The following is a 17,877-nucleotide window of genomic DNA, read 5'->3' on the forward strand; positions in this document are numbered from 1 at the left end:
GGCCTGATTTCCTCCTGAACCAATAGCACCCAAAGTTTCTACCCATTTAACAACTGGTGAGGGAAAAAAATATATAGGTTAAACAAAACAAACAGTATGACTTCATTTTGTTAAACATTAACAAAATGTTTTGAATTAGATATTTGTATGGGGAAAAGTCCAGTAGATAATACAACAAACGACTAATAGTGATTTTCTCATCTGTTAAATTCATCTTCAACGAAAGTATGTTACTTGCATAATAAAAATGAATGAAGCAAAAATAGTAAGAGTTGGTGTTTACATGTTGGCCTCTTTGTTGCCCGTGTTAGTGGATGTGGTGCCTTGCCACCTATCGCTGTCACCACCAGCAGTTTAAGAAAAAAACAAACAGAGCCTCTAAGGCTTAGGGGACCAGTCCATTTGTGGACCTCTGAGAAGCGCAGTTTTCATTCCCATCAGTGTGCGAAAACAAGCAAGCAAACCCATTCTACCCTCACCTGCGAAGAACAGGCCACCCATGCTTTTGCTTTGTTGCTTTTTCCTTCCACGTCCTTAGCTAAGCACCAAAGGGTGCTGGAAAAAGTCAATTCTATGTGCAAAATAATAATCATTCACTGTGGGAAGCAAGACACAGCGACGCCCCCTGAAAACAATGGGATGCGAACAGAAGAGAAAATGCAGGATTTGGAGTCAGAAAACATAGGTTCCAGCTCTGATGTGAGTCGAGCGAGCCCTTTCCCTTCCTTTGCCTGCAGATGTTTTGCCTCATTAAGTACTGAGTTCAGTTCGTTCAGTTCAGGGAATGCCTACTGCTTGCCAGGCACTGTTTGTTGGAGGGAGGATGAAAGGGACCATGCAAGTTTCAGGTGCTTTGCAGACACACCGGGAAGGGGGAGGGACGCGCTGGCCTGCTCTCCCAGTGCGGAGGGGAACCATCATCCTTCACTGAAGAAAGCAGACGCCACCCCCACCTTTCGACCTCCCACCAGGTCCCACAACGTGGAGTTGCCCAAGTGGGAAGCCACTCAACTGATGGCGAGTTGGTGCCTGAAATTCCAAGCATGGCCCCTGAAACTTCTTCCCTAGGGCCCGTATTTGGGTCAACTACTCCTTTACTCTGATGATGGTGCCTTACTGCATACATCTGGGCTCTATACCTGGCAGCTTAGGCCTGTCACCCAACTGCAGATCCATCCCTACGAGGAAGGCTGCCTGCATCTCTGAGGTGCCACTCAGCAAGCTTGCCCACCAGCAAGTGAAGGTGCAACACATGAGCTGTCCTGAAGTCGGGCCGTCCCAAACAGCCTCTGCATTTGCTGAAGACCAGCCCGGTCCTTTTCAAGGGATGTAGTCTATAAAGGGACAATCCTATTTACACAGATTACCATAAATATGCCTTTTGCTGAGGCCCCAGAATGAGAAAATGCTAGCCGCCGCCATAAATGAAGTCTTCAGAGTTCAGATTCTGACCAGCAACTAGACCAGACAACTGAGCATTTTGTTGAAATTCAAAGGAGAGCAGTTGGGTCCACGGGGGACTCCCCTTCCCTCCTCACTGTGCTCAGCTTGCCCTTCCTCATGCAGCAAAGGCAGAAGAATACTCACCCACACATCTTTTCCCGTCCTCGGCCAGCGTGAAGCCGCTGTAGCACTGGCAGACAAAGGAGCCCAGCACGTTCACACAGAGCTGCTCACAGCCGTGATCCTCTGCCGCACAGAGATCCTGGACTGGGGCAAAGTCACACCGTCAGAACACACCTCCGAGGGGGATGACCCTCTGTGCGTGGCCGGGCAACAGGAATAACCTTTAACGTATTGAATAACTGTAATCCTACCATCCAGAGGCAACCACAATTACCATTTTGGTAGCTTTCTATGTGTAAATAAAAACATATCTTTCAAAGTTGGAGTCATTCACCTCTATTAAATGCACTGAATAATTTCAAATTAACATCAAGTTCGTATATTCCTTATGTTCATGAAAGTGCTCTGAAATATCCGGATGGTCCCCGAGAACTGTTAAGTCATCACAAACAGCCTTCTGCATGGGTCTGCATCAAGTGCCACTCCTGTTCTTTGAGAACTAAAATTGCTTTGTAATCACAGGCTCACCAGTTTACGTGAGATAATCTGGCACTGTCTTTGACATTTTGCAGATGGGGAAGCGGAGAGAGAGCGAGCACCTGTTAGTCTGCCCAAAAAATGGCAGACCCCAAGTCTACATCTGTCTTTTTGGACACACTTTTCCACATTCCACTTGTCTACCAGAACAATCTGTGGAACTCCTCCTTGAGCTCTATTGACTCACGCCAGCAACACACGAGGAAAAGACGAAGTCAAAGGAGATTAGGTAGAGGTAACAAAGATTACTAGGGATAAATGGATGCATGGTTATTAGTGGGCCTGTTTCAGTCAAGTATTTATTATGTGTCCACCAAGTGCTGAGCCCTGGAGTTTCACACAAATGCAATGTCAGAATGCCTTTACTGCAATGAAATTAAAAGTATGTCAGAGGATGAAGAGGTTAAAGGCATTTTCAATCCGTCACTGACTCAGTCCCTCCTTTGCAAAAACAGGCTGACATGACAGACATTATTTCTCAGCAAGGCGAACAGCTTGGTTTCATAACTGGCTCTTCCAGTGACTTGCCCATTAAAGCTGGAGAAAATCAAAGAGCATTAAAGAAACTGAATATATTAAAAAGAGTTTCCTCTGGTTAAAAGTTGTCACTATGAAAGCTATGATAAAAACTCAATTAATTAGAAAGTCTGATTGATCCCTGAATCCAATGGTTACACTTTAATGTAATCTCCTATGTCACTGAGTTTTATTGTTTATTATGCTTTTAGATAAATATATCAAATTGATAAAAAGATAAAAGCTGAGTTATTCATCACCTCTATTAAATGCATTAAATAATTTTTTAAAATGAAATCTGCTTCTCAACATTAAAAAAACGCTATGCCTAAGATTCTACAAATAAGGACTCAGGCTTTCAAGTGCTAAAAAGAAGGACTTTCATTCTCAGTTCAATAAAGTAGATGAGGAAAATCATAGATGTAGATTCTTGTGTCTATTACCAGTATATCTGACCTGAGATTTCCCATTGGGAACTCCAATTGAGAGTTCCATTGGATTTAGATAGAAGGAAAACACTAATAACCAGAAAAAACTTCAGTTCATATAAAAATCATAGTGAATCATTAAAAAATTATAAAACCTACAGTTAGTTACAAGCCTAAGCCACAGACCTAAGAAAAATCTGAATCACAAGATGCTCTTCATTTATCAATAAATGAAGCACCTATGGTGTCCCAGGCACTGGAGATACAGTGATGAACCAAACAGATGAAGGAGTACCTACTGTCTCCCAGCTTGTATTCTAAGGGTTAGTAATGTGAAGCTCTAGGAAGAGCATTTCGGACTGAAAGAACAGCAAATGCAAAGGTCCTGAGGTAGAACAAGCTAGCCCCATAGTCAAGGGTGGATTGGAAAAAGCTAGCAGGTATAGGCGAGAGAATGGAGAAAGGGAAAGGCACTGGGCTGGGGGAGCTGGGGGAGCAGTGTGAGTAAATGTGCAGAAATGAGGAAAGTAGGACAGGCGTGGTAGCTAAATTCCATGCTGAGAATTCCAAGGGAAGTAGCAGGAGGGAGGATCAGAAAGACAATTGACACCAGATGGCAGAGGGCCGGAAGGTAGGCTGAGAAGTCCAATCTGATTAAGGAGGTGATGGGGGCCAGTCAGGGTAAAAATCCATTACAAGAGAGAGAGGGCGATTCCACCTGGGTTGTCCTTTAGAAGGAGGGATCTGGCAGCTTCTTTAGCTCTGGGAAACTTAGGGGACTTTGAGCTGTTAAATGAAAATCACTGCTCTGTTTGGGAACAGCAGTAGCTTTTTGTTTTTGTTCTTTTTTGTTGTTGTTTTTGATTCCATGCAGAAATAGCTCTGGTTTGCTTGCACACTAATGGAAGAATTAGCCTCCTGATATGAGGACCTGCGATTGTTCTTCAGAGGCAGAGCTTTTTGCCTCCCCTGTCGGCTGTCAGTGCACGCTGGCACTTTTCCCCTTGGCATGTATGTAGCACGATGTTAATTACATAGGCATTCAAGTAGCCATGTATTTACTGTCGCCCTTGCTAGACTCTAAGGTCCCTAGTGGGGATGAGACAGTGCCTGCACAAAAGCCCTATGGTTGTAAAATGTCACCCCGACACCCTGGAACAACATACTTCTCCCCCCCCCAATCCCAAGACCATCTCTGCGGGTGGGGGGCACGAGCTTCTTCACCTGAGTCTCCCTTCTCTGCTTTAGCTGCTGCTTTGCCTCCTTTGGTGTTCAGCAGGAACCCCGCCTGACAGTGGTTACAAAGGAATAGTGGGAGTATAGGTGATTTTTATTCTCTTATAATGATCTGCTTTCAAATTTTCCAACAAGAGTTTATAACAAGAGCTTTTATAATCATGAAAAACAACCCCAACATGTTACAAAAGAACCCCTTTGAAAGCAGCATTTTGAGAGCAATGAACCAGGACCTTGAAACAATCATCTTTTTTTCCCAAAGACTTCTCCCTACAGGGTTGGTAGAGAGGCGACGCGTATGCCTTTCAGAACAGGGCTGGACACCCACAGAACAGCCTGTGAATCACTGCAAGATCCAGTCCACAGAAGCAGCAGCGCCCAACCTTGCCTCCCCATTAGAAGCACCTGGAGACCTTTGGAAAACCCAGGGCACCCCGCTCCTTAACCCAGGCTGGCTGGGGGTGGAATGCACCAGCAGGGTTTGTGAAAGCTCCCCAAATAACTCCAGCATGCAACCAGGCTGAGCGTCATTGAACTGGAAAAAAAGTCCTTACAATCATCCGAGTGGACGGTGCCCAGACCCAGGGGCCAGTCTCTCCCTTTATTAAGAGACACTGCGAGGCTTAGTTTCCTCTTTGAAACAAATCTCCGAATTATTGCTGTCCTTGGTTCCCTCTCCAAGTGGCTGACAGAATCGCAGACACTACGTGAGGGTACAGGGCATGGTAGGAACACGAGGCTTATCGCTCGCATTCCAGAAGTCCGGCCCCACAAACAGCAAGCCTGCCAGTTGGCTTCATGTCTATTGTACTTTCATACTGTTTTATAATGTTGGGGATTTATGGCCTCTGGTGATCTGCACCGTCCCAAGGGAAATCATTGAGGGATTAACTTAATTAAACAAAGACAAAAGAATAAATACAGACTAGGTTCTGACAAAACAACATTGTTTTTCTGGCAGTGGTCACTTCCATGTGAAACAAATACAGATATTTTTGGATGACTCCTTGTGCTTTTGAAAAACAGCGCTTCTTTTTTCCTCACAGCCTGAGGGTTTCGCTGAAGGGTAATAAAACCATGGGGGATGGGAGAAGCACCGAATTCAGAGTTCCCATGATCCTTCCAAGCCTCCTCTACCTGGCGATCCCCATTCATGGCTCATGACTTCCGTCAGATGGCACCTCCTCCAAGAAGACTTCTCCAGGTTGGCTGGGCTTAAAGGCTCCTTCCTCTGGGAGCCACTCAAGTGCTTGTGCATTTCTCCAATGGTATTGGAAGGACCTGATTAGGTCTGCCTGCCCCACTGGAATGTGAGCTGCTCTGACTTACTGATTTCCCAGAGCCCTGCACACTGTCCTAACATGTGTGCTTGGTGCTCCGTAAGTGTTCATCTGCTGGAAGAAGAGTGACAAGGGTCCACACTCCATGCCTCCCAACAGGGATGCTCCCAGAGTCCTAAAAATACCCTCCTCCATCAGAAATGGGATCCTGGCAGGATGAGTACCATGGGGACAAAATTCTTCCTGAGCCTCTGCCTCTCCCTGCGCTCAGAAAGAGGTGTTCCCATACCAGAAGGGGGCCCAGAGCATAGTGACATCTGGGAGCCAGCCCCCAGCTGCGGATCCAGTGTTGTCATGACAGCTAAGGAGCTGGCGACCTTGCTATCTGGTGCCTAGCACCCAGTGCCTGGCTCGGTAAATACTTACGAATGAGAGAATGAATCCATGTCCACGCCACACAAGCATGGGGTTGTCAGCTATTTCTGCCTCATCAACCTTACCTAGGCTGAAAACTCTGAGAGGGACAGGATTAGCCTGGGAGTTCCTCAGGATGCCTATGTAACACCATGCATTTCACACAGCAGGTGCACAGCAGACATCTGTTGATTTGACTTGACTGCCACCAGCCTGGAGTACTCAGGCGGCTCTTATTTGACTGCTCCCTGTTAGAGGTCAAGTTCCCCCTCACAATCTTCACAACCACAATTTAACACTTCATTTACAATGATTACTGAATCCTACTCTCCCTACCATCTGAGGACAGGGCTTATTTTGCTCAGCCCTCCAGCTTATACATCTAGCACGGTGTCTGGCATATGACCAATTTTTAAAAATATATTTGAAGGGCGCCTGGGTGGCTCAGTCAGTTGAGCATCAGACTTCAGCTTAGGTAACAATCTCACTGTTCATGGGTTCGAACCCTGCATCAGGGGCGCCTGGGTGGCTCAGTTGGTAAAGGGTCCAATTTCAGCTCAGGTCATGATCTCTCGGTGTTCAGGAGTTTGAGCCCCAAGTCAGGCTCTGTGCTGACAGCTCAGAACCTGGAGCCTGCTTCAGATTCTGTGTCTCCCTCTCTCTCTGCCTCTCCCCTGTTCACACTCTGTCTCTCTCTCTCAAAAATAAACATTAAAAAAATTAAAAATGAATAAAAAATAAAAAATACCTGAATGATTACATTCACTCAACCATTTGTCAAACTGTTCAAAGTACTGGGAAAATGAGAGTGAATAAAAGAGGTAAAAAATCTATCAGTTGATCTTTGTCCCCGTGGAGTCAATATTCAGATGGGGAGCCAGTGGTGTGCAGAGGGCCAGCTCCCACTAAGCCGCATGACAGACAGTGCACACCTCTCCCCTACTCTGCATTCAGCAAGCCCAGGCAGGTGGCTTGAAATCGGCCACAGTGTCCATATTTACACCACAGGAATCAGTGAACATTAGAAATCAGAGCCTTTCCCCCCTGGAGATCTGGTTGTTAAACATTTGCCAGCACACCACTGATAGGGGCCAGACATAAACAGGTAAAACCATATGTTAGATCTCATAAGTGCTGCTGAACAAAATTAGCAGGAAAGGGGAGTAGGGAGTGTGGAAGGAAGGGAATTTCTGTTTCATATCGTGTGGTCAGAAGGGGGTCTTACTGAAAATATTCTTTGATACAAGGATTTGAGGGAGGTGATATGAAAAAGTATGGAGCAAGGGAACTGAACCTTGGAGAAGGAGATAAAGGGCAGTTATGTTTCTTTAGACAGGGTGGGAGTGAGACAATCAGACAGAGTGAGAAGAATATGGTCTTTGGAGCCAGACCTGGCTTTGGGTAGGTAACTTGGGTGACTTAAACGTAAGTGACTTCTGTGAGATCCAATTTTCCTAGAAGTTAAATAATTAAATGGAGAAAACATCTTATAAATGAAATAGTTCGATGAGTAAAGCCCCTGACAGACAGCAAGTACTCAACAAACGCCAGCCTCCTTCTTCCTTAGCCTGGGGTAAAGAAAGGTCTTGGAGGCGCAGACCCAGTTAAGTGGGGAAGAAAGGGGGGCCCCAACCAAATTTTGCCTACATCACTACTGCAATACAGGGTCACTTTATGGGTGCTTGTGAAAATTACACCCACGAACATAGATTCAGATTTCTTTAAATAATGTCAACGTATCTTTGATAAGGTGGTTTATGAATTCTCTGCTGAATTGATCTGATACAGCAGAGTAGACAAGTTTGAATTTTATAACAAAAGATCTCCCCAAACTCAAGCAATGCCTTCCCAGATGCGGATCATTAGCACAGAGCTGGCTGCTCAGCCCTCCCAGGTGAAATAAATCACTGAGGATTTGATAACTACGAGCCCCAAGTTGTGCTCAAATCCATCCCTAGTGTTTGCCCCGAGGCACGCATGCACCCTAGATTTAAATGCCTTCCTTCGTCTGTGCTCTCGAAACCCTGGCGCTGTGCCTTGGCTAGAGAACTTGGAAAATCTCCATCTGGTGACACTGGCCTAGGAGCACGGGACAAAGACTGCGGCTGCTGTGGCTGACATCATGCCAGGCGAAATCAAAGGGTTTTTACTGGCTTTTCAGAGTTTTAAACCAGCCACACTGCATGCTGTTCACACCCACGACAGTTTAATCCCTCCTTTAGAACGAAAGTAAAATGAACACCTTTAAAGACACGTTCCACTTTTTAAGCAGCGCCTGCTGTTATTTAGCCTGAGATGTAAAAATCAGGAATTATCTCTCGCAGCAAGAGAGAAGAGAAATGTATTATTAGGGCTGTTATTTCGCTCAAGTGGGAAACAATGGTGTTCTGCCTGCGCCAGTCTGAAGCCCTTCTAGAGTTAGGACTCCACAAACCGAAGCCTGCCGTTTGGGGGACCATCCCCCTTCTTTCACGGTGCCTGAAAGCACTAGTCTTATTTTGACAGCTGCAGTTCGGATTTTAAGACTTTCAACAGTAAATGTGAGTCATCGGCCTTGTGCTTCCATGCTGGAAGAAACAAAACAAACCCAATGTCACCGAGTAAAACAAAACTGTCCTTTTTGGCAAACCCCAGCTGTGCCTCAAATCCTTCTCTCCCCAAGAGATGAATATTTTTCAATCAGTCCTCCGATTCACTCACAAAATTTTCATTCTCTTTAAGGGATGTCCCCCCAAATAAAGCCTTAAAACATAAGTAAGTCTGACCAAATGAGGTTGATTAAAAATAAATAAACATGCACAAATAATGCCCCATTCTTGTAGAGCACTTTGCAATTTCCAAACGGTGGTCACATCATCACGTTCTTAATAAAAACTCCTTACCGAGTGGAGCCTCTCAGGGAGAGCTCTAGTTCAAAGTGGTTTTCAAACTAGAGCTTACATCAGAATCTCCCAGAGGGCTTGTTAAAATACACATTCCTTTTTTTTTTTAAGTTTATTTATTTATTTTGAGAAAGTGAGAGAGAATCCCAAGCAGGCTCTGCACTGTCAGCAGGGAGCCCAATGCGGGCCTTGAACCCACAAACCATGAGATCATGACCTGAGCTGAAATCAAGAGTCAGATGCTTAATGGACTGAGCCACCCAGGCGCCCCCAAAACACACATTCCTAGGTCCCACCTGAGTCCCTGATTTGGTGGCACTAGGGTCAGCCCTGGGAGTTTGCATTTCTAACCAGTTTCCTTGCAAAGCTGAGGCTGCTGTCTGAGGGGCCACCTGGACAACCACTGGACTAGGTGCTTGTGAAAAGAGGAAAGCAGAAAAGAAGTTGTACGAGCTTCAAACTCGCTTTCCCCTGACGTGTGGCCATTCTTCCACTATGGCCGGCTCTCCACTCACACGCAGTCAGTGCAATTCTCCCATGAGAATGCTACTCACCCCAGATTGCTTTCTTTTCTTCTTCTTTGTCTTTTTTTTTTTTTTTAACCCTGATCCTGGCCCAGGCAGAGGGCGATCAGGGGGCCCAGCAGCCAGGGTGGAGGGGAGGCTCCGTGGGCACGGACTCTGCTCAGCAGCCCTCCTCTTCTGCTGAGAGGTCCTAGTAGAGCCGTGTGTTCAGAAGCTGCGGGCTGGCAGTTTGGGGGCACAGCCTGCTTGCTCCTCCACTCTGGCTCCTTGCTCTCCTTGTGGGCTGCCCCAAACCTCAGATCCTGACCTTCCCTTCCGTGCGCCCTCTCTCCCTCCAACATTTTATCCATTCTCGGGGTCAATTGCTATCACCAACCACATCCAACCAGGGATTTTCCTTGAACTCTAATCCCTCATCTCCAGCTGCATCAAACCACTTGTGTGGGCTCCTTCCCAGATTTACTAGTTTCCCTCCAAGCCAGGTTTCCTCTCCGAAGTGATCTGTCATTCTAAATCGTGCTACCTTCCCATACCCCCTATCCCCTCCCTTATGTCATCAACTCCTCCCTGGTGTGGGAATTATTGCTATGGTCTCCTAATTAATGCTGTGGGCATAAGGAAGCATGCACTGAACTGACCGAGCTGATTAGAATTGTAAACTAATGGCATCGTTCACCTTCTGCTCCACACATGTGGAGCACCAAGGGAAACCAAGATCTGAGTATTTCTTGGGTCTCAAACATATAAGAGAAACACTCATTTTCCTCCCACAATCGCATAAGAGGCCTCTAGAGGGAACCAATAAGTATTGGATGAATAAATGAATGAGTGAATGGATGAATGGGTGGATGGATGGACGAGTGGTACTTCTCCACCCACTCTCTACCTAATTTGAATCCCACATATATATTACTGCCAGACTCAGTTTACTACAAGGTAGTTTTACCCCTGACACCCTGTGCTCAGTCCCCTTACCTACCAAAGACCACGGCTGGGAATCAAATTGCTCCATAATTGGTTCCAGCTTAAATTCTTTCCCTCATTCCCCACTAATGCCCCAAACAAACCATTACAGAGAGGCCGTCTGGTCCAGTTAGAGCCCTCAAAGACAATAAGCCCTGCATTTCGCTTCTTTGACATGTTAGAAAAAACCCCTCCTCCACAACCCCTCCCCTGATTGGCCCACGACTCTTTCTCCAAACTCTTATTTTGCAGGCTTCGTCTCAGCATCACTTACCTTCCCAAACCACCTCGTTCTGACTTCCTCTCTCTCTCTCTCTCTCTATATATATATATATATATTTGCTTTATTGAGTCATAAATGACATACAATAAACTGCATAAATTTAAAGTATGCAATTTGATAAATTTGACATGTCAACGTATCATCACCGTAATCAAGATAATGAACATGACCATAAACTCCAAACCTCCAAAGTTTCCTCATGGCCCTCGATAATCCCTCTGCCTGCTCCCTCTCCCTGCCCCTGTCCCCAGGCAAGCACTAATCTGCTCTCAGTCATAGAGAGCATACATTAGTTCCCATTTTCTAAAATTTTCTATAAATGGAATCATTTATAAAGAGTATGCACTCTTTTCTGTTTGGTTTGTTTCATGCAGCATGGTTATTTTGAAATTCATCTAGCTTGCTGCATGTGTCAGTGGTTTATTCTGTTCACTGCCTGGTTGTATTACATTGCATGCATGTATCACAATTTGTTACCCATTCACCTACTGATGGACATTTGGGTTGTTTCCAGTTCGGGACTCTTACAAATAAATCTGCTGTGAACATTTGTGTTCAAATCTTTGTTTGGACATAAACTTTAACTTCTTTTCAGTAAATACCTAAGAATGGAATGGCTGGGTCATATTGTAGGTACATATTTTAGCTTTGTAGAAAACTGTTAAGCTGTTTTCCGAAGTGGGTGAACCGTTTTACATTCCTGCCAGGAACAATGATGGTTCTTGTTGCCAACTTTGCCAACACATGTTTTATGGCCAATATTTTAAAATTTATCCAATCTAGTGGTGGCACCTCATTGTGGTTTTAATTTGCATTTCTCTAGTGACTAATAATGTTGAAGGTCTCTTCACAGGCTTCGTTGCCATCCAACTATTTTCTCTGGTTTAGTGTCTGTTCAAATCTTTTGCCCATTTTGACTGGGTTGTTTATTTTCCTAATATTGGCTTATAAGAATTCTTTATATATTCTAGGGTCTTTGGTTGAATATATGTTTTACAAATACTTTATCTCAGTCTATGGTTCACCTTTTCATTTTGGTAGTAGTGTATTTTGAAAAGCAAATGTTTTGATTTTGATGAAGTGTAATTTATTGAGATTTTTTTGTTTGTGTTTTATATCCTATTTTAAAAATCCTTGCCAAACCCAGGGTCATCAAAAAAAATTTTTTCCTACATTTTCATGTAGACAGTTAATTGCTTCTACTCTTACATTTAGATTTAAAATCAATTTTCAATTAATTTTTGTATATGGTGTGAGGTAAGGGTCAAGGTCCATGTTTTCACACATGACAATCCAGTTGTTATAGCACTATTTGTTGATGACATTATTCTTTCCTCACAAATTGCTTTGGCACTTTTATCAAAAATCATTTCACCATATGTGTATGGGTCTATTCCTGAACTATATTCTGGTCCATTGATGTCACCTATACATACTGTTTTGTTCGTTATTACTTTATTTTTTTATTTTTATGTTTATTTTATTTTTGAGAGACAGAGCATGAGCGGGGGAGAGGCAGAGAGAGAGAGGGAGACACAGAATCTGAAGCAGGCTCCAGGCTCTGAGCTGTCAGGACAGAGCCCAACACGGGGCTTGAACCCGCAAACTGCGAGATCATGACCTGAGCCAAAGTCAGACACTTAACCGACTGAGCCACCTAGGAGCCCCTGTTTGTTATTACTTTATAATTAGTTTTGAAATCAGGTAATTTAAGCCCCCCAACTTTTTTTTCAGAGTTTTCATTGATCTCATTGTTTGCAGATTCCATATTTACCATTCTACTTTCTAAAATTTACTTGTAACCCAAATCAATATTTGCAGTGTTTTCATGACCATTGATGGGTGGGCACAGAATGGTAAAAATTTTAGTTACCTGATGCACATGTTCCCAGTTAAGCTCAAAAAAGGCAATGCTCTCCCTTCTTATTTTAGCTCTCAAACTACAAACCAGCTTCCTTTTTGTGTTCTATCTAGTGCCATGCTTTTTGCTTTTTGTCGGTGATTTCTCTGTTTAAAATGGCCCTCAGGAGTAGTGCTGAAGTGCTGCTGGACAATGTTCCTAAATGCAAGAAAGCTGCAATGTGCCTTATGAAGAAAACACGTACATTAGATGATCGTCATTAAGGCATGAGTAATAGGGCTGCCGCTGTGAGTTCAATGTTAACCAATCAGTAATATATACTCAATAAGGTACTCTTCAAAAGAGGCACACGGGGCGCCTGGGTGGCTCAGTGGGTTAAGCATCCAACTTTAGCTCAGGTCGTGACCCTCGTGGTTCTTGTGGTTTGACCCCCACGTCAGGCTGACTGCTGTCACCACAGAGTCTGCTTTGGATCCTTTGTCCCTTCACTCTCTGCCCCTCCCCCACTTGTTCTCTCTCCCTCTCTCTCTCTTTCTCTCTCTCTCACACACACACACACAAATAAAACATTTCCAAAAATAATATAATATAATAAATAGAGATACACATAAAACAAGGTTATATATTCACTGATAAAACGTTGTGACCAGAAGGTCACAAGAACCTAACCCTGTATTTCTTCTAGGCGCAATGATCTGGTAATCATTAGTTCAATGTTCATGGAGACTTATAAAACATATAATGAATAGTAAGAATCAACTGTATTTGACTATGATAGTTCTTTTGCATTTTCATATATATATATTTCATATATATATATAGGAATCAGATAATTTCCACTTTAAAAAGTCTGCTAGGATTTTGACAAGGATTGCTTTGAATCTATAGATCAATTTGGAAAGAATTGATATCTTAGTCATATTAAGTCTTCCATCCCATAAACATAGTATATCTCTCCATTTATTTAGGTCTTCTTTAATTTATTGCAGAAATCTTTTGTACTTTTCAGTGTATAGATCATGCACACTTTTGTCAACTTCATCCCTAATTTACATATTTCCAATTTCTGATTTTTGTTGCCAGTATGTAAAAATACAGTCAAATAATTCTGTATATTGACTTTGTATCTTAAAACCTTGCTAAGTTCTTTTGTTAATTTTAGTGGCTTTTTGAAGATTCTACCAGCTCTCACATAAGCAATCACATAGTCCGTGAATAAAGACAGTTTTACTTTTTCCTTTCCAATCTGTTTGGTTTTCTAATTTCTTTTTATTTCATTACTATATCAGTTAGGACCTCCAGCACAATGCTGAATAAAGTGGTGAGAATGAACACAGTCTTCCCGTTCCTTCTCTCAGGAGGAAAGGATTTAATCTTTCACTCTAGAGTATGGCATATTTATCATATGTTTTTTTCATAGATATCTTTTATCAGGTTGAGAAATTTCTCTTTTATTGCTAGTTTGCTGAGAGTTTTTATCATGAATGAGTATTGGGTATTTTCCAATACTTTTTCTGAATCTACTAAAATGATTATGTATTTTTTCATTTTTAAATTTTTTCATTTTTCATTTTTAAATATGGTGAATTATATTGATTGCTTTTTGAATGTTAAAGCAAACCTGCCTTCTTGGGATAAACCTCATTTGGTCTTGATTACAGTATATAAATATGGATTCCATTTGCTAAGTCTTCGAGAATCTCTGCATCTAAATTCATGAAGGATGTTGGTTATAATTTTCTTTTCCCTTTTTAATAATATGATTGTTTCTCTGGATCATGCCCCTTGATTAAACTTTAAAATAAAAGCTGTTAAATCACTTGCGTAGCTTGGAAAAAATAATGTCAGGAACATATCTGAAGACTGAAAGCAATAAAATGTATTTGCTAGGGTTCTTGAGAGAGAGAGAGAAATGCTGGATAAGACAGTTTACATTTTTTCACCAAGTGAAAATTTCTAAATGTTGTATTTTCAATATTTTTCCAGATAGATTAAATATTCAAGAAGGGAAGGGAAATTCCTTATTTAAAAACCATAAATAAAGAAAAGCAAAGAAGATAAAGTTCTTTCCTATTAGTGGGAAAGGAATTCAAAGGGAGGGGAATGTTAGGGGGAAATAGACACTTGAAGACGGGCATATTTCAAGAGGGTTTTTACCCCTGTGTGTTTTTTTTTAATGGGGAAAGCGAGGACATAAACTTCTCTTGAGCCTTTTGGGCCAGCCACTGTCCTGACACTTTTCCACATATCTCATATAGAGGTATGGGATGGGGAAGACATTTTGGAGGACAGAAGAATCCACAATGTTGACTTCCGGTAACTTCCATACTGCTCGTACGGGCAGAAGTTTGAAGGTAATATTTATTTAATATGCTTGGTCTAGTCTTTGAATGGAAGAGCACATTTTGAGGCACTGACCAAATAGTGTCCAGAAGAGGATTATTTGGACTATGAAGAGACCCCAAACCCAGTTACTTAAAGATGTATTTATGCTTCCCCTGAAAAACAGAAAATTAATGAGGGGGGAATAACACTTCAATAATCAAAGGGTTTTCTCTTTATTTGGAAAAGGAAGTACACTTTCTGGTGAATAGCTGTAGTTAGCAAAATAGGATCAAAGGTGGGAATCATGGAGAGTAGGATTTTAGCTCAACCATCAGTCCACACTGTCTGGAGATGGGATGGAGGTGCTTTGTAACAACTTGGTATCCCATGTGGTGGGTGGACATGCACCATCATCCATGTGGGACACCAGGAGGGAGTAGGATTCTTGGGCTATGCGGGAGAGGGAGCTCAAAGTCTGACAGCCAGGGCCCATTTCCACTGGAAGGATCTCTGAGTTAGCTGTGTCTGCCTCCTCTTCACACAGACAGGTACGAACACAAAATGGTGGCTATGGGGGCGCAGGGGTGTGGGCATCTGAAGGCAATTGCCTGAGAGGTCCTCTCAAATCATTCCATATCATGACAGTGTCACAGCAACAGGCTTAGGGTAATGATAATCCTTTCATTGTCAGTCCTGTTGAATTAGTTCTCAGTCTCCCTGGGGATCAGTGAGCCTATGAACCTGGGTCTGGAGGAATTTCTCTGGTTGCAGGATTGCCCTGCTGCCATCTGGGGGCCCTCAAGGATCATGGGACAGTATCACTCGTGGTTAAGAGCTAATAACATGGACTCCTACATAACAGCGACTGGATTCCGGTTTGGTCATAGTACTAGCCATGTGACCTTGAGTAAATTGTCTAACCTTTTGGCGGGGNTCCTTCTCTGTAGAATGAGAATGATAAAACCTACTTTAAGAGCTCATTGCCTGGATTAAATGAGATAACACATATAAGGCACCAGGAGAGCTCCTAGAACATGGTGGGTGCTTAATAAGTCACGTGGTTGTAGCTGGGCCTGACCTCGTGTGACCCACTGAGCTGGGGATGGGCTACAATTGCTTTTGGTTGCAATTACCTTTGTTGTTTGTTTGAATTACTCCCATGCAAGAAAGTGAGCAGGGACATTGCTGTTTTATTCCCTATTTTCTTTCCAGTAGTGTTTGAATGTTGCGTGGCACATCGTATGTGCTCAAAAATGGAGAGAGCTGGGTCTCATTCCTCTCCAGGCCCACTGAGCCTCTCTCAATGCTGGGGCAGCCATTCACAAACAGAAGTCGAGGTATGGCCCTGACTTCCCTTGGCATAACTCTTAACTGTCCACCAGACCCAAACCATAGGCTAACAGGGACTTATCGATGAGTCAGGTATTAATGTGTCACCACCCTTCCCATTTTATGGGTGGGGAAGTGGAGTTAAGGAGTTTAAATAACCAGCTCAGGGTGAGACACGCACAGCCTGAATGCCAGGATTGAAAACGAAGTGTGAGGACTATACCACTGGCCTATATAGAATTTCAGACTTGCAAACAAAAGAGTTATTATCTTTGTTTGAGAAAGAGAAAGAGAGAGAGAGAGAGAGATTACTGCTCTTTATGACTGTACCTACTCAGCTAAGTCTGGTGCTGACAGTGAAGGGGGGCTAACTGTTTCCGGGTGACTGGAAGGCTGGGCCAGATGGGACGGCAAAGCCCTGGCTCCAGGTCTTTCTCTTCTCCCTTAACTTGAAGCCCTTTCCTCCCGTCCCGCTGTTGCTGATGCCAGTAGATCTCAAGAGCCTTGGCACAAGCCATGTCAGAAGTTCACTGAAAATGCTTTCTCCCGGGCCCCACGCCAAACCCGTTGACTCTGAATCTCTGGGGGTGAGACCCGGGCAGCTTCCTGAGTGGCCCTTAGTTACTGGAGCTTGAGAACCTCTGCCCTGGGCCGCCGTGCTCCTCCACCTGGTCAGTCTGTCTGAAGCCCAGGTGGTTTCTGCTTCCTGCTATTTGCTCCCACAGCCCTCCTCCCACAGCAGGGAGCCCAGGCCAGATCAACGCTGGGGAGAGCCTGTGGGCCTCGGGCTTGAGGTGGCAGCAGGCAGGGGTTAACCAAACCTGGCGTGGGGAAGGGAAGGCCTGGCTCGTGACACTACAGGAGAGGACTTTCTATTCTTTCTTTATTTGCTAGTCCCCAAATTCCTCTGACTTGACTAAGCCGGCTCATGGAAAATGAATGACAGCAGATGCCTCCATTGCAGCGGGCCACTGAGGCAGAAGACAAGGGGAGAAATTTCTTGTACTGCTAAGAAGGGAAGGGCAGGAAGGGAATAAGCAAGGTGGCGAAAGGCCGAGCGTTCTTCAGAAGAAACCACTTGCTGAGGGGGAGCTCCTGAAGAGGTTGGGAGAGGGGGCAGGCGGAGCTCCTGAAGGGGGCAGGGGTGTCTAAAAAAGACATTTAGGTTGTTTGCTGAACGGTGTGTGAGGTGACCTTGCTGAGGCCCCCCCATTTCCCCAGTGAATTCTATCAAGTCCATGAGGGTTGTGTGTGAGTGAGTTTTGTTGTGGAAACTGAAGAAGGGTCAGAGGTTCAAGCACATCAGGAGGATTCAGGCTGCACTCAGGAATCTGGGATCTGAAGTCTGGGAGGAGCCAAGGAACAAGGAGTACCTGCTCCAGGAAGCTTTGTGTCTCCACAGGCCACAGAACGGGAGGGGTCAAGCAGATGTTCCCTAACCTTGGTGGGGCAGGAGGCCTCTATCCAACAATTTGCAACCCCGAAAATGAAGTGGGAAGAAAACAGGAAAATGTGGTTTGGCTCTATATATGTGATGCTAATTACAGCTATTTGTGCAAATGCTTTCCATTAATGCTTAATTGCTTAACGTGTGGTATAATCACAATATGTATTGCATGAACTGCACGTCAGACTAGCTGAGTTTTATTTGCCTCTGTGTGAGCCGGTCCTCCTTACATCTTGAGTCAGCCTGTTTGGTAGCCTGATTGTTCATGGGTGAACACAGTGGCTTT

The 17,877-nt window shown here is 43.9% G+C and overlaps 1 protein-coding gene across 2 annotated transcripts in view; it reads right to left on the reverse strand.

Moving 5' to 3' along the window:
- MATN2 (matrilin 2) overlaps positions 1–17,877 on the reverse strand; it is a 117,603-nt gene that overhangs the window by 59,175 nt on the left and 40,551 nt on the right. For both annotated transcript variants that reach the window (XM_077748217.1, XM_077748216.1), the window contains exon 4: positions 1,588–1,710. In XM_077748217.1, the coding sequence (XP_077604343.1) occupies positions 1,588–1,710 (123 nt within the window). The remainder of the gene's footprint in view (positions 1–1,587; positions 1,711–17,877) is intronic.

The sequence above is a fragment of the Crocuta crocuta genome, unplaced genomic scaffold (assembly GCF_008692635.1).
Source record: "Crocuta crocuta isolate KB4526 unplaced genomic scaffold, BGI_CrCroc_1.0 scaffold39, whole genome shotgun sequence".
NCBI classification, from domain to species: Eukaryota; Metazoa; Chordata; class Mammalia; order Carnivora; family Hyaenidae; genus Crocuta; species Crocuta crocuta.